Raw genomic sequence first — 27,397 nt, 5'->3', positions numbered from 1 at the left:
AGAATTAGGTTAGACATTGGGGAGGGACTTTCTAACTATAAAGCATAGTTAAGCATGGCACAGGTTACGGTTTTAAGAACAAATTAGACAAACATCTGCCAGGGATGTCCTAGGTATACTTAATCCTGCCTCACACAAGGAGATGGACTAGATGACCTCAAAGTCCATTCCAAAACTACATTTCTCTGATTCTATATTTGCATTGCAGGTCTATCCACTAAGCACATCTCAAGTAAAGATCAGAGGGAGTTCAATTACACATTTATCAGTTTGTTTGTTTGTTTTTTTTAACATCATTCAGCAGTACTTAATGTGGTAAAAACATACAGGAAAAAAAAATTTGCTTCTCTTCTCATAAGGGTTTAAACACATGTTCACTATAATCGGAATGCAACACAAATTGTACTGTATGCACTGGATTTCAGTTTCAAAAATGCTTGTAAGAAGAGGCAGCAAAGCCATAATCAAAATAACTATCTCCAGGACTGGACACAGCCCCTCAAATTAATTTTTAAGAATCGGTTATTTAATGGAAGGCATTTTAAATATTAACTAATTCTGCTTCTTTTGAGCTTGTGCAATCAGTTCTTTTGACTGTTTACACTATCTGGTTAAAAAATAAAAGTTAATTTCCAAAGGGAAATTCTTAAATACATTACACTCTGGCTCTGCTTTAACTTTCCTGAAAAGAAAGACTTAATTAAAAAACACAGATTTAAAAGATTGCGAGTTCCACAGCTGCAGGAAAGCAGACAGTTGTTGTAAAATCCATATCAACATCCATAAGGAAAAAAAAATTTACAGCAAAGTTATTTACTCATTAAGAAATATCTGGGGAAAGTTTACAAAGGGTGCCTTTTTGCAGTTCAATGTGTGCATGACTTCTATTATGTTAGCTAGCATAATCCAAAGGTCAAATACGTCCCTGGAGGTTTAACTTCAGTGCACAACTTTCTACGTGGAAAACTCTGTGCTGATCATTTAAGGACTTGAGCGTATCATCTTCACACAGGTGCCTTTCTCCTAAGAAGCTATGCAGGGTTGTAAATACTATAACTTTCCTTGAGTTCATAAACTCTGCAGTGTTATGGCCTCAATGATTACTCATTTATACAAATGAAAGTCACATTTCTCTACATATATGGGAAATCAGAGTTGCAGTCTGAGTGTAACTTGTGACCATAATATGATAGCACATTTAAATGTGCGGGTTTGTTTTTTTTTTTAAATAGGTGCACTGAGGTCTGTTCTACTGTGCACACCACACTTTTGGTTAAGTAGGCTTGTGCATGGTACATGTACACAGATACACATACACCTACTTACCTCAGAGTGCTGTTGCAAGGCTTATTTAGATGATGTATATAAAGACCTGCAATATGGGGATATATCTAGTAGACAGAGATAAATTGTGTGCACAAATGCACGTGTAGACACATACACACACACACACTTACTTGATTATTTAGTCACTATGGGGAAAATCCTTACCCACATCTTCCATAGATACATGAGGCCCAACTAGGCAGCAGAACTGGTGTGGCTCTGTCACGCAGGGCCAGAAGGAAGGAGGCAGGTTGCCAGGAGGGTCAGCAGTTCCTGTGCACCAGCAATGTGCTCCTCAAGGTTCCAGTGTGGGGGTGTGGCTTGGGATCCAAAACCATATAGATCCATTGGCTGCTCCCTTTCAGTCAATTAAGTCAAAAACACTTTACAAACATTTAGTCTTACAACATCCCTCCTACATGTACAGATTGGGAAACCAAGGCATGGTAACTAGTAATTTAGGGTGCCCAGCTTCAGATAGCTTAAAGGTGATTCATTTCTAGACAGCAGATGATCAGCACTTGGAGGGAAGGGGAGAAGAGCCCCTTTAAGATGTCTGCAGTTAAGTACCCAAAAATCATTACTCACTTTTAAAAATTAACCTGCAAGTTACTTGCTCAAGGTCACCTATCAAGTCAATGACAAAGGAATAAACAGAATCCAAGAGTCTTATTAATTATTTGTATTACCATTACACCAAGGGGCCCTAATCATGGCCCAGGACCATGGACCAGCCATTGTACAAACAGAACAAAAAGTCAGTCCCTTCCCCAGAGAGCTTACAGTCTGAGTACAAGACAAGAGACAACAGATGATACATTACAGACAGGGAAATACTATGAGACAGTCTTGATCATAATAGGCAGAGTTTACAGGGAACTCCTCCCAAGAAGGAGGGACAGACAGCACAAAGTTGCTTGTTTGAAAATGTAACTAGGTAAATGATGGAAGCTGGCACTGTGGACCAGTCAGAGGCAGGAGTCGGCCTCTAAATAGCAAATGAGAGATGACAGGTAGGGTGGGGGATGTCCATGAAGGGCCTTGAAGGTAAAGACAAAGTAGCTTGTTTGATGCGACAGAGAACGGGGAGCCAGCGGAGGGACACAAAGAGAGGGACAAAAGGGTCAAAGAACAGGCTACAAAAGTTATCCTTCCAGCAGCATTCTGAATGAGTGAAGCAAGACAGCATTTGTGAAGGCCAGAGAAAAGAGTGTTTCAGCAACAGAGACCCAAGACCATAAGAGCCTATATAAGCGTGCAGATGAATTGGAAAGCCCATGTCTTAGACATGTTATGCATAGGGCCCTAACAAATTCACGGTCCATTTTGGTCAATTTCACAGTCATAGGATACATTTCATTATTTCAGACATTTAAATCTGAAATTTCACAGTGTAGTAACTGTAGGGGTCCTGACCCAAAAGATGGTTATGGGGGAGTTGCAAGGTTATTGTATGAGGTCACAGTATTGCCACTGTTACTTCTGTGTTGCTGCCTTCAGAGCTGGGTGGCCAGAGAGTGGCGGTTGCTGGCCAAGGGCCCAGCTCTGAGGGCAACAGCACAGAAGTAAGGATGGCAATACCATACCACACCATACTTCTCCGCAGTTGCTGGCGGCAGCTGTGCCAGCAGAGCTGGGTGCCCGGCCAGCAGCCACTGCTCTCCTGCCACACAGCTCTGAAGGCAATGCAGAAGTAAGAGTGGCAATACTGTGACCCCCACCTCCTTTACAATAACCTTGAAACTCCCCCACCTGATCTTGGTCATCACCCTTAGAATTAGGAGTGTTTGGGGGAAAAAGACAACAGATTCTTCTTCCGCAGTAAAGGCATCCCCCAGGGAGCAGTGACCAAGACCCCCCTGTTTAACAGAAAAGATGACACTTCTTTTTGACACCTCTGGCCATCCCCATATCTGGAATACATCTGGTAGGACCTAAATGTCCAGCTCCCATTCCTAGTCATAGGAGAAGTGTCTACTGAGGGCATCAGCTGTGGTGTTCTGGATGCAAGCAAGGTATGCAGGTGAAATCTGGATATGGTTAATTATCACCACTTCCAGAGCTTTATCACACAAGGAGGGGGATCTTACTTCTCCCTGCTTGTTGATGTAAAACATGTAGGACATGTTGTCCATCATGGCCCTGATTGCTTTGCCCCTGATGAAGGGCAGGAAATTGAGGCACGCATTCCTGACTCTCCTAAGCTCCATCAGATTGGCTCCTCACTCTAACAGGCATGCGTCCATCATTAGAGTCACTGATGGGGTTGGGTAGAAGAAAGGAATGCCCACACAGACATGGAGTTGCTGGTTCCACCAGTTTAGGGAGTTCTTTACTTGCAAGGGGACCAGCACCTGCCTATCCAATGCATCCCTGGTCAGAGACTAGGCAGTCCTCAACCAAACTTTTGAACAAGCAAAGTGCACACTGCCATATGGCTAAGGAGTTGAAGTCAGTTCCTTACTGATGTCTGAGGGCTTCCCCAATTTGTCCCTACCAGACCTGACAGAGACACAAATTTGTCTAAAGGGAATGTGCTCTAGCTCTCACTGAGTCCAAGTATGCCTCTATAAACCGTATTCCTAACAACTCTAAACTAACTAGAATAGAATAAATTATTTATTCGGCGCTGTGAATTGTAAGAAATGCAATTTGCCAAATTGGAATTTGGTGGAGCACTGGGGCTTACTCTTGCACGTAGTACTGCAGGGACTTTAATCATCTCAGAAGCTTACGGTGACAGTTAAATAACTCTTCATTTAAAAACCAACAACAAAAACCACATACAAATACCGTGCCTTTACATACATACACCCCATGCTTCCTCATGCCAGACACTGAGGCTATGTAGGAGCATGTGGGCAAACTGCCTACAGTTCCTTCTCTACATTATTGTGTAGTGTTGCTAGAGCTGGTAAATAACGAGCCTAGTTTTCACCATGTATGTAGCTGCATTTTTTAAGATATTGACATACCGAGATCCACAGCATACATGGGCATCATTTGTAATCCATCTTGCATACAAAAAGGTACTACAGAAACTACACAGTCCACACAACTTTCCTAGTGTTACGCATTGCCCTCCTAGGATACTTTACAGCAGGATCATATGAACACATGTAAATTACATATCACATCTGCCTGCCCAGGCTTGCTATTTAATTGTCATTTAATGCAGGCAACAATGCACTAAGACTCCTTCCCTTCACATATATTCACACACAACCCTGCATTAAAGTTTCATCATTGTAATAAATGTTCAGAGCCATGTTTAGTAATGGAGTTACTCCAGCATTACCACTAAGACTAGCCACTTCTGTGCTTAAATACTACAGGATCCCCACACTTACATCTGCATGAAATGCTTTCTCAGCTTTTCTCCACACAGAATACAGCTACAGTAAACAGCAGAAACAGCCTTTCTGCAATTTAAGAAATAACATTAGAACCATAGAATAACTGGTAAGAATGGGCTAAGGTGAATGCCTCCTGTGAAAGCTTGTCTCTCTCACCAGCAGAAGTTGGTCCAATAAGAGTTAATATCTCATCCACCCTACCTCCTAATAAATCTTCAATACCAAGACTCAAACTACAATAGATTCCCTAAGCAGCAACGGAAACCACAAGCTGCTAGAATCTGATCTTCTGGGAACCAAAATGCACTAATAGGAGTGAATCAGATTAAATTCAAGCTTAATATAACAAATGTAAACCAGCATCTGGAAGAGTAATCATCATCAAGTGAACATCTTTTCATATGGCTTATAATGCAAATTCTCCTTCCCCAGCAAATATAGGTATAAAGTATTACTGTTGAGATTTACAGGTGAACTAATACAGGGGATGCCAAAAAGAGCTTTACATTTGGCTGCTGTATTCAAACACACAGTTCTATGAATAGTATTTTCTTTATTCATAATAAAATAAATTATTCTCTCTCCTAACACTGCAATAATCACCCCATAAATAAAGTTAAATAATACACTCTCCAATGGGAACAGATATCATGAGAAACTGAAAGGCTGATTAATGGACCCTAAAAAAGTTTAAGGATATTACCTACCACTGAAGTGTTTGTATGCTTTTTTAAAATATTGCTGTTCAGCTAATTATTTCATCCCAAGCAGAATGAAAATATGCCAAAAAAGAATAAATCCAAGAGCTTGTCAGAAACTGTTCAAAAAAAAATCAGAATTATCTTTTTGTACAGAAAGTATAGAATCACAGAATATCAGGGTTGGAAGGGACCTCAGGAGATCATCTAGTCCAACCCCCTGCTCAAAGCAGGACCAATCCCCAATTTTTGCCCCAAATCCCTAAATGGCCCCCTCAAGGATTGAACTCACAACCCTGGGTTTAGCAAGCTAATGCTCAAACCACTAGTTTTCTCTAGAAAAAATAAATATCCTTACACAAGTAGTTTCTCTCCTCACTGACAAGCATTGCATCCATGAGCCAATGTGAGGTTTTACAGCCTTACTTTCTCCAGAAAGTTATTAGCCACAGTGAGCGAAAGGAGGGCTATAGCTAGCATATAAACAGCATTAATCCTTCCATGCATGGCAAATCCCAAGGCTTTCCCTCCTCAGTTACCAATCACAGGCTTGCTCTAATGCAAGCCTAGGTTCATCTGAAACTAGAGATAATCAGAACTGCCAGGTCTCATTCCAGCTGCAGAGCGTGTCCCTCATAGGGGAAGGCCAAAGGAAGATCATTCACTTTTATACATTTTTTTAATAAGGACACCTCCACCCCAATACACACCACTTCTATCGGTGGTGAAGAGTTTGGGTTTTTTAACAGAGGTTTTTCAAATCTCCTTCTATCAGCATGAGAGAGTCCTGCATCAGAAGCCCATTGGCTGTGATGGGACCCGGTCCCAACCCTCTCTTAAACCATAGCTCAGGGACACAAAGGGGTGTGGACGCATACACACAACAAAGCAAAAGCTTCTCCCCATCCCAAAGCAAAGCACTGGCTGGCCTCTCTGCAAAACCCTGCCGCTTCCCATCACCTGGAGCTGCTGAAATTCCTCTTCCAGCTCTTGCCACTCTCGCTGATACCTCTCCAACTGCAGTAACATGGTGCAAGGGCCGTCAGCCCCAGCCGCGTTCAGCCTCTCCAGGAGACTCCAGAGAGCGAGAGCAATTTTCTAGCTGCTACAGCAGCGCGAGCCTCCAGCTGGTCTTAAGGCCACGTGCACACCCTCTCCTGACGTCATCATGCGAACCCAGGGGTTGGGAGTGCTACTGAGCACGCGCGCTCCCATGCTTCCACCGCCCCCCGGCCTACGATAGGGGAACTGGTGCGTGGTGCTACTGCCGCCTTGCGTGGGTCTCTCTGCTGTAGCTCAAATAAAGCTTATGCTCAAATAAATTTGTTAGTCTCTAAGGTGCCACAAGTCCTCCTTTTCTTTCTGCTGTAGCCGTGACTGTACGCCTTTGGTTGCCCTGCCCATGCACTCAGCACAGAACCCACAGACCCGCATCTCAGCCCAAGCTTTTCTGCTTAGAGCAGCCACTGCTTCCAACCTCTGCTAAACCTGCAGTCTGTCATTGCCAGCCCTGCCAAGGTCAACTGAGATCTTCACAAGGACACTTTGCGCTTGGAGATTTATTGTTTCTTTTCCAGGAATAGATTTAAAAAGTGCAATTATTGCATATGATAATTAATTCAATTTTATCTTCTGGAGCATAGGTGTGCACTGGCACTTCAGGGATACAAGATAAGAGATAAGGCCTGATCAAAGGGAGTCTCATTTTCATAGACTTGTGGAAGCACCAGACTGAAAAATCATACTAGGTCATTCAGCCTGTTCCCCTGCCAGTGTGCAATTATTCCTTTCAGCACACAATATAGTATTTTAATCATTCTATAATTACAAGATAAGAGATAAGGCCTGATCAAAGGGAGTCTCATTTTCATAGACTTGTGGAAGCACCAGACTGAAAAATCATACTAGGTCATTCAGCCTGTTCCCCTGCCAGTGTGCAATTATTCCTTTCAGCACACAATATAGTATTTTAATCATTCTATAATTAAATGTACCAAATGGTAGGAACTGCATCCCTTGAGAAACTGTACATATTAACAGAGGTGACCATATTTTGCTTAGATTATTCTATTAATGCACAGATACAGTAGTAATAGGAACAATTTAAATTCCTAATGTTGCACAGGGCCCAAACAGCCAGCCAATATTTGGACCCTTGCTGTGTTGTTTCTGTTAAGAAAAATTGATTATACGAGTCAGGTGTTTCTTTCAGAAATCCACGCCTGCTTTCTCACTAAGTACTCTGACCAAAAAAATCTCCTATGGCTCCCTCCCAGGGCCACTGCTTCTGTCCTGTTTCCTTTCTTTCTCCCTGCTTTCTCATTCCTTTCACACATATAGACAGCCATGTCAGTCCTGAAAAGTATGTACAATATTCCTTGTTATCTTCAAGGAATAATGAGAATCAATGATCCAGTCACGAACTATTAAATTATAATTAATTATTGCAAGCATTTATAAGATACCCATCACTGTAATATCTAGGCTCACTTTACCTGTCTTAGATTAAAAGCAAAATGATCTCCTAGCATAGGAAGCAAATTTCTCATGGCTCCCACAGCTCCTCATCTTAAAGGACAGAGATGAGGAGAACATTGACAATAGGCATAGGCTCTAGAGCTGGGAGTTAGCAGGAAGTCTGTACAAAGTGATGAGTCTTACAGCACTTTTTGAATGTGACCAGGCTTGGGTAAATAAGGCAGGAGAGCTTCTAGCAGAAATTAATTCCCACAGAGATGGCCTACTACCAAGAATATCCTCCCCCAGCTCCCTGAAGCCTCATCTTTGTGACAGCATAGGCATTCTGGACAAACATACGTGGCATGATTGGTCCTAACCCATTAAGTCATTGTAGATGGTGACCAGAACCTAGAATCTTACTTCAAAGTTGACTAGCAGCCAGTGCAAGGTGAGAACATCTGGTTGTTAATGCTCCCTAGACCACCTTGTTCAGAAGGCAGGCACCTACATCTTGCACAAGTTGAAGCTTCTGAGTTGCCTACTTGATTAGTCACAGGTAGAAGGCATTGCTGTATTCTAGTACTAGAAGGGACAGAGGCCTGGATGACTGTGATGAGCTCTGCATCAAAAGGAACGGTCACAATCTTTTGGTCAGCTAAAAGAAGGTGTTTCTCAGCACTGTTGCTATCTGAGACTCCAGGAGCAGAGATGAGTCTATAAGACTCTGATATTGCAAAGCCCTTTGAGAATGGGTGGTCAGACTTTAAAATGCTTTCTCCTATCAATCACCATCACTTCCACCTTATCCAGCTTGAGTCAAAAGGTTTTCCAAGTCCCTATCTCAGCCAGATATTAAGAGAATATGGAACAGTTCTGTCTGGGCTGTTGGAAACTAGGCAGACTTGAACCATCAATATATTGATGGGCATTGTAACTCATACTACCTCACAGTCTTTCCCCAGTAGTTTCACTCTAATGTTGAACAATAAGAGTGACATGACTGAGAGCTCTAAAAAAGGTAGAGAAGTCTCCCATCACCACCATCTGGGATATCTCTGACAGGAACAAGCAGAACCACTTTGAAGTGATTCCCTCTGCCCTTGCTCGGTACTTGCAGTTCTGTCCATTGTCCCAAGCAGATCACCAACCAGTGAGATGCAACAAGTACCAGGTCTGAAATGGCTGGTGTCCCTCTCATAAAAGGGCATTATTAATCTCCAACAATAATGGACCCAGACATTCGCCACTTGTTTGCACATCTCTCGAAGAGAATCTAAGCATCCAAATAGGGCAATGGCTGAAACTCAGGAAGGATGGTGCATTTCCTTCCCTCCTGCCGTGACATTTCTCCTATGGCTCCTGAGAAGTCATCTGAACTATCAGTCTCTGCAAAGTAGATTGACTGTTCCTCATAGTGAGAAATAGTCAATTCTAAAACTGACTGGGCTGATCAGTCATCTTATCACTTGTAAGCTGATGGGACTCTGTTGGATGAGAAGATAAAATTCTTAGTCTCAAAACATAGCCATTGCGTATAAATATGCTGTAGATATATGTTTAAATTAGATTATCAGATTTATCAAGGGTCATCTGCAAGTGATACTTCAGTCTGTTCCCCTCTCATTTAATCTGTCATTAGTCAAACCCATAATGATGCTGTGGAAAGGAAAGGGCATCTGGGCATTATGTCTATGGAAATAATATTGTTGCAGTTCCCTCCAGGCCATTTATTTGCTTTCAGATAAGTAGGATAGTTTTAACTCCCTGAGAGTTTTTAATCAAACAACATCCTACGTTCTCTGAGAGCAGAATATCCAAACACTGGATACAGATACATCAGTGGGCAAACAGATAACAGTGAAGGGAAGGGGAATTTGGCCAAGGATACCAAGGCAAACCCAAGGCCTTATGAATACTGCCATGGGATCTTTTATGTGGTTCAAAAAACCTACAGTTTATACAGAGTGCTACTCTAGTAAGCTATTTTGGACAAATCGGATGATTTTAGAAAAAAATTATAAGGTTTGACAACCACTTTTTAGATCTCAACCACACATTAATATTTACTTGTGTACATGTTAAAATATTCTGATTCACAATAAGGATGGAATACTCCCTACTGGCAAAAGTAGAGCACAGGATTAGGTCCAAGAGGTGAATATAGCTGGACCACTTGGTAATAGTGACCCTAATATAATTAAATTTAACATCCCTGTGGTGGGGAAAACACCACAGTGGCCTAACACTGTAACATTTAATTTCAGAAATGGGAACTACACAAATGAGGAGGTTAGTTAAACAGAAATTAAAAGGTACAGCACAAAAAGTAAAATCCCTGCAAACTGCATGGAAATATTTTTAAAGACATTATAATAGACGCTCACCTTAAATGTATACCCCTTATTAAAAAAACATTTAAAAGAGCCACCATGGTACATGGTAAAAGAACCATACAAAGTACAAGAAGCAGTGAGAGGCAAAAAGGCATCCTTTAAAAAGTGGAAGTTAAATCCTAGTAAGGAAAATAGAAAGGAGCATAAACTCTGGCAAATGAAGTGTAAAAATGTAACTAGGATGGCCAAAAAAGAATTTGAAGAACAGCTAGCCAAAGACTCAAAAAGTAATAGCAAAAAAATTTTTAAGTACATCAGAAGCAGAAGCCTGCTAAACAACCAGTGGGACCACTGAACAATCAAGATGCTAAAGGCGCACTCACGGATGATAAGGCCATTGCGGAGAAACTAAATGAATTCTTTGCATCAGTCTTCACGGTTGAGGATGTGAGGGAGAATCCCAAACCTGAGCCATTATTTTCAGGTGACAAATCTTAGGAACTGTCCCAGATTGAGGTGTCGTTAGAGGAGGTTTTAGAACAAATTGATAAACTAAACAGTAATGAGTCACCAGGACCAGATGGTATTCACCCAAGAGTTCAGAAGGAACTCAGATGTGAAATTGCAGGACTACTAACTGTAATCTGTAACCTGTCATTTAAATCAACTTCTGTATCAAATGACTGGAGGATAGCTAATGTGATGCCAATTTTTAAAAAGGGCTCCAGAGGTGACCCTGGCAATTACAGGCTGGTAAACCTGACTTCAGTACCAGGCAAACTAGTTGAAACTATAGTAAAGATCAAAATTGTCAGACACATAGATGAACATAATTTGTTGGGGAATAGTCAACATGATTTTTGTAAAGGGAAATCTTGCCTCACCAATCTAGTAGAATTCTTTGAGGGGGTCAACAAGCATGTGGACAAGGGAGATCCAATGGATATAGGGTATTTAGATTTTCAGAAAGCCTTTGACAAGGTCCCTCACCAAAGGCTCTTAAGCAAAGTAAGCAGTCATGGGATAAGAGGGAAGATTCTCTCATGGATTGGTAACTGGTTAAAAGGTAGAAAACAAAGGGTAGGAATAAATGGTCAGTTTTCAGAATGGAGAGCAGTAAATAGTGGTGTCCCCCAGGGATCTGTACTGGGCCATATCCTATTTAACACATTCATAAATGATCTGGAAAAAGGGGTAAACAGTGAGGTGGAAAAATTTGCAGATGATACAAAACTACTAAAGATAGTTAAGTCCCAGGCAGACTACAAAGAGCTACAAAAGGATCTCTCAAAACTGGGTGACTGGGCAACAAAATGGCAGATGAAATTCAATGTTGATAAATGCAAAGTAATGCACACTGGAAAATATAATCCCAGTTATACATATAAAATGATGGGGTCTGAATTAGCTGTTACCACTCAAGAAAGAGATCTTGGAGTCATTGTGGATAGTTCTCTGAAAACATCCACTCAATGTGCAGCAGCAGTGAAAAACACAAACAGAATGTTGGGAATCATTAAAAAAAGGATAGATAATATGATAGAAAATATCATATTGCCTCTCTATAAATTCATGATTTGCCAACATCTTGAATACTGCATGCAGATGTGGTCACCCCATCTCAAAAAAGATATATTGGAATTGGAAAAGATTCAGAAAAGGGCAACAAAAATGATTAGGGGTATGGAACGGCTGCTGTATGAGAGATTAATAAGACTGGGAGGTTTCATCTTGGAAAAGAGACGACTAAGGGGCGATATGATAGAGGTCTATAAAATCATGACTAGTGTGGAGAAAGTAAATAAGGAAGTGTTATTTACTCCTTCTCATAACATAAGAACTAGGGGTCACCAAATGAAATTAATAGGCAGCAGGTTTAAAACAAAAGGAAATATTTTTTCAGGCAATGCACAGTCAACCTGTGGAACTCCTTGCCAGAGGACTATAGGTCAAGGTCAAGACTATAACATGGTTCAAAAAAGAACTAGATAAATTCATAGATGATTGGTCTATCAATGGCTATCAGCCAGGATGGGCAGGGATGGTGTCCCTAGCCTCTGTTTGCCAGAAGCTGGGAATGAGCGATGGGATGGATCACTTGATGATTGCCTGTTCTGCTCATTCCCTTTGGGGCACCTAGCATTGGCCACTGTTGGAAGACAGGATATTGGGCTAGATGTACCTTTGGTCTGACCCAGTATGGCTGTTCTTATTTTCAAAATATTTTTCTTCCCTGTGTGAGAATAATCCCTCCACCTGATCTTATTTATCCTTCAAAGAAGCCCTCTTCTTACAAGCTTAAAACCATACTGTTCCAGATAATAAAAAAACCAAACAATCTAACAGACTAGTGAGGTCCCTTGATGTGGTATGTTAGAAGTCAGATCCTGGATGTCTTGAACGGATCCATTGGGGGGAGGATGTATTACCAATGTGTTCCTTCCCTGCAGCATATCTACAGTGATAAAGCCATAATGCAACTACTTGTGCCCCCAGAGCCAGTGATGATGCATTCTCCAAAGTGTGTGTCCGTGCTGTCTTGATGAGTTGGTTACATGGGGTTGGTTGGGTGTCCACAATTTCTTCTGCACTAGCTAGTGTATGTAGTACAGTGTGTGGAGGCTAGTGTCTAGTGCTGAGTCCATCATCTACTTCCAGAATGCTTATATTCCACTCCCATTACTCCAGCCACCAAACCTAGAGTGCCACCACTGCTCACATATCCCCTTTATTTCTCCACCCTACTGCTCTATTCATGGTAGGAGATATAACTTAGCCTCTTGTGTGTTTTGCACACTATACTCCTTAACAAATGTTTCAGTCAATCATGGTTTGAGAGTAATACAACATTTTGTAAAATGTAAAAATATAGTCAGTGTATTTTGGGATTAGCTGGTTTCATACATATTTCCTTATTTTCTCACATGTGGAACTCTTTGTATATTGTTCAGTATCAGCAACTGTTTCTTAACTCTGTGGCTATTGATAAGTTTGATACTGCATGTTCTCATCTATATACGTTTATTATGCCTTTTGCCATGGAAAGCACAATGGTATTTTTGTCTTTTAACCTGTAAAAAGAGCACTCAAATAAGTTGTTGGGGGATTAGTAGTTAGGCCATAGTACTTCTTACTGCTGCTGGTTGAAAAAAAAGTTGGGAGGGGGAGTTTTGGAACTTTTCAAAGGACATACCATTGTTTTGGAGGACACACAATTGCTTTTGCAAAGTAAAAGTTTAGGAAAATAAACTCTTTTTCTGCCATTATTTTCAGTTAATTAAAGCTCCAATCAGTGTATACTGTGGTAGACACAATGTGATCAGTGAGAACCCTTGTTTTGTTTGCCTGCTCTCCCCTGCATCCTTGTGAGTTCAGTCATAAGGCTGTTCTTTGCTCTGAAAAATCAGTAACCCAATCTTTCCTCAATACAGACATTCCTGTCCCAACAACATTGTCTTCCCAACCAGCTGGTCAAGCACAGCCACTTGGTCATAGAGCCGTTCAAATTCCCTGACAATTTTCATTCCATCTAAAACCTTCTCAAAGCTATCCATACAGGGCCTTTCCAAAGCAAAGTCAGTGGATCTATACACCTCAGAAAGACTCTGGCAGTTAGGAACTGAAACAAGTCTCCCAAACAAACTGTTGCTTTCTCTATACAGTGATTCACCCTGAGTTAATTCAATCAAATCACTTCCACACCCATCAGTTGCAGCGAACGGCTTGTAAAAACTACCCTGAAGATTTTTCTCTTCAGGAATCTTTCTAAGGAACAACCCATTTTTCACAGAAATTCTGCCCTTATCCTTTTCACCTAGGTCTTGCTGTAAAGGAACATTTTTTTGAGCAACAACACTCTTCGTGGGTTTCCCTTAAATCCAAAATCACCTCTGTCCCATCAGGAGAATTTTCACAAAACCTCCTTTCAGGTAAACTGCTAGTCTTCATAGTCACAAGATTAGAAGCATTCTCTTCTTTGTTACAAGTTTCCACACTGTCATGCATCCGATGAAGTGAGCTGTAGCTCACGAAGCAAGAGATGTCAAGAGTAACAAGAAGGGTTTCTTCAGGTATGTTGGCAACAAGAAGAAAGCCAAGGAAAGTGTGGGCCCCTTACTGAATGAGGGAGGCAAGCTAGTGACAGAGGATGTGGAAAAAGCTAATGTACTCAATGCTTTTTTTGCCTCTGTTTTCACTAACAAGGTCAGCTCCCAGACTGCTGTGCTGGGCAACACAAAATGGGGAAGAGATGGCCAGCCCTCTGTAGAGATAGAGGTGGTTAGGGACTATTTAGAAAAGCTGGACGTGCACAAGTCCATGGGGCCGGACGAATTGCATCCGAGAGTGCTGAAGGAATTGGCGGCTGTGATTGCAGAGCCCTTGGCCATTATCTTTGAAAACTCGTGGCGAACGGGGGAAGTCCCGGATGACTGGAAAAAGGCTAATGTAGTGCCCATCTTTAAAAAAGGGAAGAAGGAGGATCCTGGGAACTACAGGCCAGTCAGCCTAACCTCAGTCCCTGGAAAAATCATGGAGCAGGTCCTCAAAGAATCAATCCTGAAGCACTTAGAGGAGAGGAAAGTGATCAGGAACAGTCAGCATGGATTCACCAAGGGAAGGTCATGCCTGACTAATCTAATCGCCTTTTATGATGAGATTACTGGTTCTGTGGATGAAGGGAAAGCAGTGGATGTATTGTTTCTTGACTTTAGCAAAGCTTTTGACACGGTCTCCCACAGCATTCTTGTCAGCAAGTTAAGGAAGTATGGGCTGGATGAATGCACTATAAGGTGGGTAGAAAGCTGGCTAGATTGTCGGGCTCAACGGGTAGTGATCAATGGCTCCATGTCTAGTTGGCAGCCGGTGTCAAGTGGAGTGCCCCAGGGGTCGGTCCTGGGGCCCGTTTTGTTCAATATCTTCATAAATGATCTGGAGGATGGTGTGGATTGCACTCTCAGCAAATTTGCGGATGATACTAAACTGGGAGGAGTGGTAGATACGCTGGAGGGGAGGGATAGGATACAGAAGGACCTAGACAAATTGGAGGATTGGGCCAAAAGAAATCTAATGAGGTTCAATAAGGATAAATGCAGGGTCCTGCACTTAGGATGGAAGAATCCAATGCACCGCTACAGACTAGGGACCGAATGGCTCGGCAGCAGTTCTGCGGAAAAGGACCTAGGGGTGACAGTGGACGAGAAGCTGGATATGAGTCAGCAGTGTGCCCTTGTTGCCAAGAAGGCCAATGGCATTTTGGGTTGTATAAGTAGGGGCATAGCGAGCAGATCGAGGGACGTGATCGTTCCCCTCTATTCGACACTGGTGAGGCCTCATCTGGAGTACTGTGTCCAGTTTTGGGCCCCACACTACAGGAAGGATGTGGATAAATTGGAAAGAGTACAACGAAGGGCAACGAAAATGATTAGGGGTCTAGAGCACATGACTTATGAGGAGAGGCTGAGGGAGCTGGGATTGTTTAGTCTGCAGAAGAGAAGAATGAGGGGGGATTTGATAGCTGCTTTCAACTACCTGAAAGGGGGTTTCAAAGAGGATGGCTCTAGACTGTTCTCAATGGTAGCAGATGACAGAACGAGGAGTAATGGTCTCAAGTTGCAATGGGGGAGGTTTAGATTGGATATTAGGAAAAACTTTTTCACTAAGAGGGTGGTGAAACACTGGAATGCGTTACCTAGGGAGGTGATAGAATCTCCTTCCTTAGAGGTTTTTAAGGTCAGGCTTGACAAAGCCCTAGCTGGGATGATTTAACTGGGACTTGGTCCTGCTTTGAGCAGGGGGTTGGACTAGATGACCTTCTGGGGTCCCTTCCAACCCTGATATTCTATGATTCTATGATTCTATGAAAGCTTATGCTCTAATAAATTTGTTAGTCTCTAAGGTGCCACAAGTACTCCTTTTCTTTTTACTGTCAGTGGGTAACATAGTCAAATCACCTTCATGCTTTCCTTGTATCCTTGCAATGATATCACCCTGATCAGACAAGATTGTCATATCTTTCCCCAGCAACATACTAGCAACAGGCAAAATAGAAGCACCAGAATCGCTTAGTCTCTGGGAGCTATTTATGACATTAACTGGATGCAACCTAGTTACAATGTCATCATCCCTAGCAAACACAAATTTAGGACCATTTCCTTCCTGCGCTTTAGTTGTATCCAGAATCAACTGTGGGTCAACTGATAAATTTTCAACCATCATAGGCAGACAGGCTTCTTCTGTCTGCTTTACAGACAGAAAAGAGCTGGAGAAACATTCCCCTTTAACAGACAAACAGCTTGAGATATCCTTTCCTTTGTCCTAGCACACATGGCTGTTCACGAACAATTGCTTGGAGATTGGAGTAGCTCCCTTCATAGGCAAGTCATTACCCCTAACAGACACAGAAACATTTCCTTCACTGTCACAATTCTCCACACTGGTAACAGTTAAGGTGTAGGGATACTCATGTTCCACTAACCTTGCCTTCCCAAACTGCTGATTAGACAAAGCCATCAGCTCAGAAGGCTGCTTATGCTCATCTAAACTCTCTTTGCCTTTCCCTCCCTTAACAGATAAACTGCTGTTTTCCACAAATAGTGTCATATTACACCGAGCTACTTTAAGCACATCACTTTTACCTGGGTCACACTTAACTTTCCTAAGCTTTACTAGCCAAAAATGTATCACTCACCAAGAATGTACCCCTTCCTTCCTGTTAGGGCTTTAACCTGATCACCAATTTTAATTTGCTCTAGAGAAACATCTTCCTGAGCCTCATCTAATGCCAGATTCACTTCTGAGATACCAGACAGACATTCAGAAATTTCTTCCACATATGCACTGCCTCTGTGCACAGATAGGTTTCAGAATAGCAGCCGTGTTAGTCTGTATTCGCAAAAAGAAAAGGAGTACTTGTGGCACCTTAGAGACTAACAAATTTATTAGAGCATAAGCTTTCGTGAGCTACAGCTCACTTCATCCGATGAAGTGAGCTGTAGCTCACGAAAGCTTATGCTCTAATAAATTTGTTAGTCTCTAAGGTGCCACATGTGCACAGTTAAACAGCCATCTTCCTCAGACAAACATTTGGAGAAACCCTCCATAGGCAAATCCTTGCCCCTAGTAGACACAGGTTCAGGATTATTTCTTTCCCGTGACTGGTTTATGTCATCAACTTGACTGAACAAAGCTTCAATATCATCCCCAATCAAAAGATCCTTAGGCAATAACCTTCTAACACCAGCTATAACTTCATGTTTAACACCATTCCATTCAAAATGGATTCTGGTTAAAGGCACACTTAGAGTAAACTCATAGAGGATTACAAAGTCACAGTCTTATTTGGTAAATAATCTTCCTCTTTGACAAGATCTGCTTTAACAAGTGTGATGTTAGAAGCTGTAATTTGCCCTAAACAGCTTTTACCATGGACTTTTACATTCTCTGCCCAAGTTATGGGGTTACTTCACCCGAGCTCACTGTAAAAGCATTTACATAAAAGATGGCAGTGTTGAGGTAAATTTGGTTACACACAGACAACTGCTTAGAGTCAAACAACATACCAACATTGTTACAAACTGGATAGATTCTATCCCCATCTTTGCTGTTGAGAGGAGTTGGTTTTTCAGGATGATACAATTCCTGTTATTTCTTTATTCTCTTGAGTAGGAGCTTAAGTCTGTCCACTTTTGCCTTAGCTTCTGCAATCGAATATATGCCATTTTTCATTCATGTTCAAAACACAGGCGTTCTCTTTCAGCAACTTCTCCTTCGATATCAGCTATTTTTTGCTTTTGTTCAACTTCTAGGTGCTGGTTTCTCATTGCAAGCATTTTCGCTGGGTCTGCTTCCTTATCACTGGCAATTAACAGATTTTTCAGTTCCTGCTCTGGGACCTTTTGTGTAAAATACAACTCTCTCTGTAAGCACATTTCTACCAGGTTTTTCTGTCAGGATCTCGATCATGGGTCACTCACTATAACTGATTTTTAACCCTTAAACTCCCCAATATCAACATTAAATTTTGACAAGCACATGGTTCTGATCCAAAAACCCAATTAACCTGTGGTAATGTGCATCCAAGCACGACTACGCCACTGTGACTGGGGTCCTAGTGAGGAGCCAGCTATGGTCACTCAATTAGGGTGAACTGCAAAGAATGGGGCAGCCAAACCCCAAAAAGCTGGTGGATATTCCCATACTTAGGTTTACCAAGCCAGCATAAAACAGTTTCTTTATTACCTTACTGGTTACTCAGAAGTCCAAACCACACAGTTCCCTTAAAGTGATCCAGCCTCAGGCCTCCATCCAGGTACCCATGTCAAATATGATGAAAATTTCTGTAAATCTTATTTCATCACATAAAAAAGGGTTCTACCAATCCCAAAGGATCGGACACATTACCTCCCAATTTAATGAATGTTTCAGATCTTACCCAAATACACGCTACAGCCAATTCTTATTAACTAAACTAAAATTTATTAAAAAACAAAAGAGAGAGTATTGTTAAAAGATCAATATACATACAGACATGAGTTCAATTTGTTGAGTTTCAGATTCACAGCAGAGATGGTGAGCTTTGCAGTTGCAAAGAGTTCCTTTAGAATTCAGTTCATAGGTCATAGTCCACTGTCCAAATCTCATATTCAGGGCATATCAGCATAATTGGGACCTCAGCCTTGCAACTCAACTTCCCCTGATGAAGTCTAAGCAGATCTGAGATGGCAGAATCAGGACCCAAGGATCTTTCATACAATTTCATGTCCTCTTTGACAAGTTGGGATTTCCTCACAGAACAAAAGGTAATTAGGATGACTTTGAAGGAGGTCCCATCACCAGTACTTAGCTATACAAATTAACATAAGGCCATTTGCTTTTTCCTCCACCATTCACAGTACAAAGAGAGATGAACTCTGAGATATCCCAGGTTTACAATTCATTTAAATGCTAGGATCTTCTTTTGACTTCTGAATTATCAGAATACAGCATAGTCAGGGACTGTTGATTACATTGTTGACCCTACTCATACATATGTAAATACACAAAAACACAAACATTATCTCCCCACATGTCTTCTGTGGGTTATTTATTTTTCAGGATGTTTAACCTTTTCTAGCCATGAGTCACAGGTGGTTATTATACAACTGTAAACAAAAACTTTTAAAAACTAGCTTGTTATTCACTTAACTGTGTGTTACTCACTTAACTGTGTGTGCCATTCACTTAACTTAACTGTGTGCGCAAACAGAGCAGACGCAGGCTCTTAGTAAAAAGAAAAGGAGTGCTTGTGGCACCTTAGAGACTAACAAATTTATTAGAGCATAAGCTTTCGTGAGCTACAGCTCACTTCATCGGATGCATTTCCACCAATGCATCCGATGAAGTGAGCTGTAGCTCACGAAAGCTTATGCTCTAATAAATTTGTTAGTCTCTAAGGTGCCACAAGTACTCCTTTTCTTTTTGCGAATACAGACTAACATGGCTGCTACTCTGAAACCTGTCATTATGCAAGGCTCTTAGTATCATTCTTGGGTTTCTGCCCTGTGTCATATTTTTGGAGCCCCATTAAATATTTGTCCGGCTGCTAGCCAGTCTTTTACTAGATCAGGTCCTTAAGGAAAAAACACACACAAAAGCAGGATATTATGCTCTTTCCTCAACTAAGGAAGATGCAGAGAATATAATATTATTTGGGGAGTCACCAGATGGCGCTATTATGTATGAATTTTTCCATCTTCTGTTACTTCTTTAACATGTGAACAGAAAAATTAGCTCTTGAAGAAAGACTGAATTGTTGTTATTGTGAGACAGTATTTAGTGGAAAGCTCTTAAAAAGAACAAGAAAGTTTACTCTTGGTCTGAGTCTCTTGTCTGGAAGTTTCAGAGTAGCAGCCGTGTTAGTCTGTATTCGCAAAAAGAAAAGGAGTACTTGTGGCACCTAGAGACTAACAAATTTATTAGAGCATAAGTTTTCGTGAGCTACAGCTCACTTCATCTGGAAGTAATTCTTATGTGTAGAAATGTCACCTACAATGATACCCACAAAAAGATTTTAAAACATATTTACACTAAAAATTGCCAATCATTAATGTATTGGTTCAAAAGACTTGTATGCTCTTAAAGAGATTCATATAAAAGAATTTCACTAAACATGTATGATTATGTGTGTGATCTGGTTACCTGTGCAGCTATTTTAAATGTATTTAATCTTGTTCCCACTACAGAAGACTTCAAAAGTATGTGTAATCTCATTGTATCTACTGGAAGATTATGGGAGTTTGGATAATCTCATTATTTTAACCACATCTATGCATATAAAACAAAACTGTATGGCAGATTAAACTACCAGTAATTTTTATGGTAACAGAAAACTACAGAGTTACTAATTATGTACTTTCTTACTTTATTTTAGCAGAGGGGTTGCAGTTTTATTCCCAAACTAAGAAGATTGTATATCTTTATGATTATTTGTTTGTGTAAATTTTAACAGAACTATACCTTTGGGGCCAACATAATTTGATAAAAGCAAAATGGCCTTGCATGACCTTAACTGTTCATTTCGGAGCATTCTGCATTTTTAAATTATTATTTTATGTTTTTGAGAAAACAACAATATATTCCTTGGGGAATATTCTCATAAGTAATGTTAAATATTTATAATCTCTAGTTCACACTAATTACATTTTTCAACTGGGAATCTCCTTAGTATTTTAAATAGATTTTTCAAAAGTACCTGTGATACTTTGATGTGCAATGTAGGCTTCTAAAAGGGGTGTGTATTGATCTAAACATTTGTGCACTTATAAATGTGTCATTGAAAATAACAGTATGAATCAGAACTTTCCCATGCATGATATTCAGGAAGGGGGAGGAGATGGAAGAGAGTTAGAAGGGTAGCTGGGGCCTGACATTTATTACCCCGCATCTCTCCCTTAAAACTTCTTGCTCCAAACAAAAAGGAGTGGGGTGGTTTCTCAAAGAATAGCTAGTTTCTAAATCTCAGACAGTTATTGTACATTATCTTTTCTGCCCTGATTAATATTTACCTTAAGATAACAGTGCTTCTAGATTAAAAGTTCCTGGTGATGAAAATGTACCTCAGAATAAAATTGTTTGTGGCTTAAACTGCTTTCTCCCTCACTAAAATATACTTCAGAAAACTGTTTTTCTTTTTTGTTTTTCTTGTTTTCCTTAGCTGATCTGCAGACCTACATATACATGATCAAAAATATCAAAGCATTGTGGCTCCACTGCTAACTACCTGACTAAAAGAAAAGGAGTACTTGTGGCACCTTAGAGACTAACAAATTTATTAGAGCATAAGCTTTCGTGAGCTACAGCTCACTTCATCGGATGCATTTGGTGGAAAAAACAGATGCATCCGATGAAGTGAGCTGTAGCTCACGAAAGCTTATGCTCTAATAAATTTGTTAGTCTCTAAGGTGCCACAAGTACTCCTTTTCTTTTTGCGAATACAGACTAACACGGCTGCTACTCTGAAACCTACCTGACTAAAATTTACCTCAGAATCAAAGTGTTTGTGGCTTAAGTTTCCATCACCCAGCAAACATTTTCTGAGGGAAAATGTCCTCCTTCTCAACCTACTGACTAAGCTTTACTTCAGAATCAATTAGTTATGGGTTTCAGCTTTCCTCTCTAACTGAACTTTACCTCAGAATAAAAATATTTTTTGGCTAAACTACTCCCTCATTAACATTTACCACCTGAGAAAAAGGTGGGTTAAACTGCCACCTGAATTAACCTTTACCTGAGATAAAGTGTTTTGTCATTTAAATTCTTCCCCTGCCTTGACACAATTTACCTCATAATAAAAGTTGTTTGGTCTTTCTTGGGGTTTACTTGACAATTACTCATGTCAAAACAGGCCTTGGCTTAAGTGGCCCTTCTCCTCCATTTTTATTTTTAATTTTTGGTAAACTCAGCAAAATGTACCAGTACAGTACAGTTCTGCTTCATGTGCTGGGATAAGACTTGGGAGTTTAGAGATTCCTGTGTGAATGTATCTCATCCAATACAGGCATGATTAATAAAGTTCATAGGACCTTCTTTGCTCTCAGGACTCAAGTTACCAGTCAAGTGGCTGAAGCACAGAAGCCATGCTTGTCATGCAGCAAAGAGCTTACACAGAGCCCTTCTACAGCTTCTTTGAAAGCTTCTCTCTCTCACCAACAGAAGTTGGTCCAATAAAAGATATTACCTCAGCCACATTGACTGTCTTAGGCCTGTATCAGGTATTCGTCAAAGATTAGAAAAGCTGAAATTTCAAGGACAATTCAGTGGCGATGAAGAGATGGGAGAGGGAATAGCTCAGTGGTTGGAGCATTGGCCTGCTAAACCCAGGGTTGTGAGTTCAATCCTTGAGGGGGCCATTTAGGGATCGGGGGGCAAAAGTTGGGGATTGGTCCTGCTTTGAGCAGGGGGTTGGATTAGATGACCTCCTGAGGTCCCTTCCAACCCTGATATTCTACAAAGAAATTTTCAGGAGGAAAAATAACCCTTTCATTGTACCGAACATTAGTTGTATTAGGATTTGGCCGTGATTGAAATGAGATTATGATTCCAATAGACCACCACAGATATCTATTAATATGAGGATACATTATGGTAATAGTGGAGAGAGAAGGAAGGGCCCAAAACCCTCTGCAAGGAAGGAATCAAGGAGTAGTCCACTCCACTTTATAGCAGAGAACTGCTGCGGAGACTGAAATAGGAGAATGTCCATTGTGAGTTTCTAAAAGGGGCATGTATGGATCTGAACATTTATGTAGTACTGATGTGGTGTTGATAGAATAAATGTGAGTTAGAACATCTTAATCCACTGCATTTGTTTGGGGGAGAAGGGAAGAGAGACAGGAGAGGGGACAATAGTTTGGATTGGCAGTTGGGGTTTGACCGGGGTTTGGATCAATTATTGCTCTGCATATCTCCATTAAAGCGTCTTGCTCTCCACAGACAGGAGAGGGATGGGTTCTCAAAGAGCAGCAGGTTTCTAAAAGCCAAACAGGTGTTTGTGCATTACATTTTCTGATCTGGTTAACATTTACCTCAGGATAACAGTGTTTCTACTTTAAAACTCACTGGTGATGGAAATGTACCTCAGAATAAAATTGTTTGTGGTTTAAATGATTGTCTCCCTCACTATAATATACTTCAAAACACTATTTGTGTTGTTTTGTGGAGTCCTTTGCTTAACTGATCTGCTGACTGACACTGATGTGTGAAATCAAAACATTGTGGTTCTCTTGCTAAATACCTGACTAAAATTTACCTCAGAACCAAAGTGTTCACGGCTTAGACTCCCAACTCCCACCAAAAATTTACCTGAGGGAAAAAGTCCCCCTCTTCAAACTACTGACTGAATTTTACCTCAGAATAAATTATTATGGGTTTGTACTCCCCTCTCTGATGGAAGTATACCTTGTAATAAAAGTATTGCTTGGATAAACTTCCCATTTGTTAAGTATCAGAGAGGTACCCGTGTTAGTCTGGATCTGTAAAAGCAGCAAAGAGTCCTGTGGCACCTTATAGACTAACAGACGTATTGGAGCATAAGCTTTCGTGGGTGAATACCCACTTCATCAGATGCATGTAGTGGAAATTTCCAGAGGTAGGTAGCTTATGCTCAAATAAATTTGTTAGTCTCTAAGGTAGAAATGCATCCGATGAAGTGAGCTGTAGCTCATGAAAGCTTATGCTCAAATAAATTTGTTAGTCTCCAGGTGCCACAAGTACTCCTTTTCTTTTTGCGAATACAGACTAACATGGCTGCTACTCTGAAACCTGTCACTAAGCTGTCAGGGGATGCAAGCACTTTGGAGGACAGGATTAGAATTCAAAGTGACCTTGACAAACTGGAGAATTGGTCTGAATACAAGAAGATGAAATTAAATAAAGACAAGTGCAAAGTACTTCACTTAGGAAGGAAAAAATCAAATGTATACCTACAAAACGATAAATAACTGGCTAAGGGGTAGTACTGCTGAAAAGGATGTGGGGTGATAGTGAATCACTAATAGAATATGAGTCAACAATATCATGCAGTTACTAAAAAGGCTAATGGAATGGAAGGAGATATGATTTGTGGTGGTTCTTAGTTCTTCTCTGAGTTTATTCCACAGTCTGGGATCACCCCCTAAGAAAGACTGTTTCTTGCACAGAGTAATCTTTATCCTTATAGCAGAAAGTTCCATGCAGCCATGGGGAGCAGAATTTGTCAACCATAATCTTCAGCCTTTCACTGTGTAGCTCCTGGTAGATCTGTGTTGCTCCCCACTCAAGTAGCATTTGCGCTTTTAATGGCAAATGGAGCAAAATTATTTAACCACCATTGTAAGCTCACCAAGGCAGCTTATGTATGTTTGCCTCAATCAGTGACTGGTGTGGAATCATCAGCCCATACAGCATTACAGGCCTTGATGGTATCATCCATTTAAGTCATAAATCATTGTCAAGTGTGTCAAAGGGCATGGAGCAGTCTTCCGCAGCCCTCATTTGGAATTCTTCACCATATTGTAACCACAACACTCCGCCATGTGTGTCATGGGAAATATTGACTAGATAACTGAATAGGATAACACTGTGGTATGGATATTTCTTACACATGACAGATGCAACAGTAGCAAAAAGTGCTGTTCCATTTATGTGTCATTTATGTGCTGTTTTTCATTCTTAGATTCCGCCTCATCCTCTCCTATTCTATCTGAGATGACTTCCCTATCCAAATCTCTAGCTCACTACTGTTCCTCCTTTTCAGACTCCAGGCCAAACAAACTATTTTACAACATTCAAAGAGCCACAAATAACACTCTACTCAGCTCACACGAAGGAAGTGCAAATTCTCTGCCGGATGGACACCAGTTACAAAGTACTCCCTGATCCTAACACTATTTCTTCTGCAGCTGCAGGGGAGGAGCTGTGAAGAACTGAGGAGGAAGCATGCCCCAACCTCCACCCCGAGTGATGAGACTGATTCAAACACTGCAGTTTAAAAACCACACAGTACAGCTCAGGGAACACATTAGCAATTTAAAATCAAACACATTTTGTGAATACAGTGATCTTTGAGTCAAAAGCCACAGCTTAGAGCACTGAGGACCACAAGTTATTTGTATGAATACCTGTTTGTTTGTGCAAACCTAATTCTCCCAACTCATTGTGTTAATAAAGCAGACAGAGTCTTGCAGTGTAACATCATTTAAACAATTGTAGTATCAGGTTTTATATGCATAGAATCCTTTCTACTCAACTCTTCATCTCCTTACTTTCAACTACACTTTAATAAATTATTGAGGGGATTTTTAAGCATAGGAATAAAAACAAAAGCATTGGAATATTTGTGACCTGAAAGTTAAGTATCTATTGAATTGAAATGTTCCAAACTGTATAAAGAGCTTCTGACACTGGATCTCTACCAACACACACACACACACACACACACACACACACACACACACACACACACACACACACACACTGGTTCCCCTCTGAATTCATTAGCATTCCTGCACAATTGAACATGGATGCCTAAATTTCTTTATCTTTAAGATTTTTCAGACTGAGATCTAAGTCAGTGAGTCAATCCTGCATGTTTCTTGTTAATCTATTCAATTGTTGTTTTAGCTATGCTATTCTCTCACATCTTTCTTACGGACATTCTGCAGGAAATAATGTTTTTAAGTCAATGTCCTTTTACACAGAAGAGCAGTAGCTCTGAATAATCACCCCTTTCCTTATTAATAATCCAAAGAAAATCTAGTTTTATGGAGGCATGAGTTGAGTTTCAGTAGTTAAGGTCAAGATTTATTATTGTCACAGTTCAGGGCAACTGCACATATATTCCCCCTCTATGGTCCACTCTTAAGCTTCTGGACACAGGTCTCTTTCTCTCCTGACCAAGGTATTTCCTGGTTGCACAGTTTCCTGCTGATACTGTTGTATTTCCCCCAGCAAAGTAGACCACCTAAACAGGCCTACATCTGCACTTTGCTTACTCTTTGAAAGCTATAAACAGTGTAACTGCTGCAGTTTTAAGTGATCACACAGCTTTTTTTAGACATGTACCATTTATGGTTAAGGTGAAGGCATTACAGAGAAAATACTGAATAAACAATAAAAGAACCTATACGGATACTAATATGTTTAGCAGAGCTCACCCCCAACACCAACAAAGGCTCTGGTTGGTGAACAGTCCTTCAAATCCCACCAACGGGTTTTTCTGTACTCACAAATTCATATCAGCTGTTAGCTCCGAAACAAGCACACCCATGAATCTGTTTCAGAGTAGCAGCTGTGTTAGTCTGTATTCGCAAAAAGAAAAGGAGTACTTGTGGCACCTTAGAGACTAACAAATACTCAAGTACTCCTTTTCTTTTTTCCATGAATCTGTGAGTCACTCTTTATCCAGTTTGGGCCTTTTTGATCTGTCCTCATCTAACAGGAGATCAGCAGACCAAAAGTCCCCTCCTCTGTGCAAAGCTTCAAAGGCTGAGTTCTTGCTTACCTGGAAGAGTTTATATTTGCATACACCTCCCTGTAGAGAGATCCACTTAACTTTAACAGGTTTCAGAGTAGCAGCCGTGTTAGTCTGTATTCGCAAAAAAGTAAAGGAGTACTTGTGGCACCTTAGAGACTAACAGATTTATTTGAGCATAAGCTTTCGTGAGCTACAGCTCACTTCATCGGATGCATAACTTTAAAAAGCTCATGTTGTTTCAGTTAGTCTTTTGAAGCTTATAACACTTCCCAGGGTTTTACATTAGTCAGGTCTCCTCCTTAGAGACCTTACATAAAATTCACAATGATACATAAATATTTGCATTTTAACACAATGAACTAAAATACTTAAATTTAATTCAGTAAAATTTAACTTGATTTACATAAGTTTGTCCAGAATATTGCAGAAAATTACCATCTCTGTCACAATTATATTATTATTTTTATTACAATTGCACCTAGGCACCCTGACTGAAACTGATGTCCCATTGTGCTGGGCACTATTCAAATACAGTGAGCCAGTATGTTCTCCTTCCTGAGTTTCCCCCTTCCAAGCACCGGGCACCTTTCCCGTTCCCAATCTGCAGGGTCTCTGCTTCTCCTCCCATCTGGGAACTCCTCCTGAGGGAGCTTATGCTGTGGGGCTGCCTGCCTGCCAGCCTTTGAACTCGCCAGGGAAAGCAGCCTAGAGCAGCCAGGGGGGAGGCACTCTCTG

General features: G+C 40.8%; 1 protein-coding gene across 5 annotated transcripts in view; it reads right to left on the bottom strand.

The window, feature by feature from the left end:
* Nucleotides 1-6,578, bottom strand: part of TMEM120B (transmembrane protein 120B) — a 43,624-nt gene extending 37,046 nt beyond the window's left edge. The window contains exon 1 of one of the 5 annotated variants that reach the window (XR_006275936.1): nucleotides 6,341-6,578. Coding sequence is in view for 2 of the 5 variants with exons in the window: in XM_043498416.1 (XP_043354351.1) it covers nucleotides 6,341-6,409 (69 nt within the window). In the remaining 3 variants the exon portion in view is untranslated. The remainder of the gene's footprint in view (nucleotides 1-6,340) is intronic. The other 4 variants (XR_006275937.1, XR_005289003.2, XM_043498416.1 and 1 more) reach the window with 4 other exon arrangements.
* Between the last annotated feature and the right edge of the window lie 20,819 nt (nucleotides 6,579-27,397).

This window comes from Dermochelys coriacea, chromosome 15 (assembly GCF_009764565.3).
Source record: "Dermochelys coriacea isolate rDerCor1 chromosome 15, rDerCor1.pri.v4, whole genome shotgun sequence".
In the NCBI taxonomy this organism is placed as follows: Eukaryota; Metazoa; Chordata; order Testudines; family Dermochelyidae; genus Dermochelys; species Dermochelys coriacea.
Note: the sequence above shows the minus strand (reverse complement) of the source record. Positions and strands in the feature narration are given on the sequence as shown.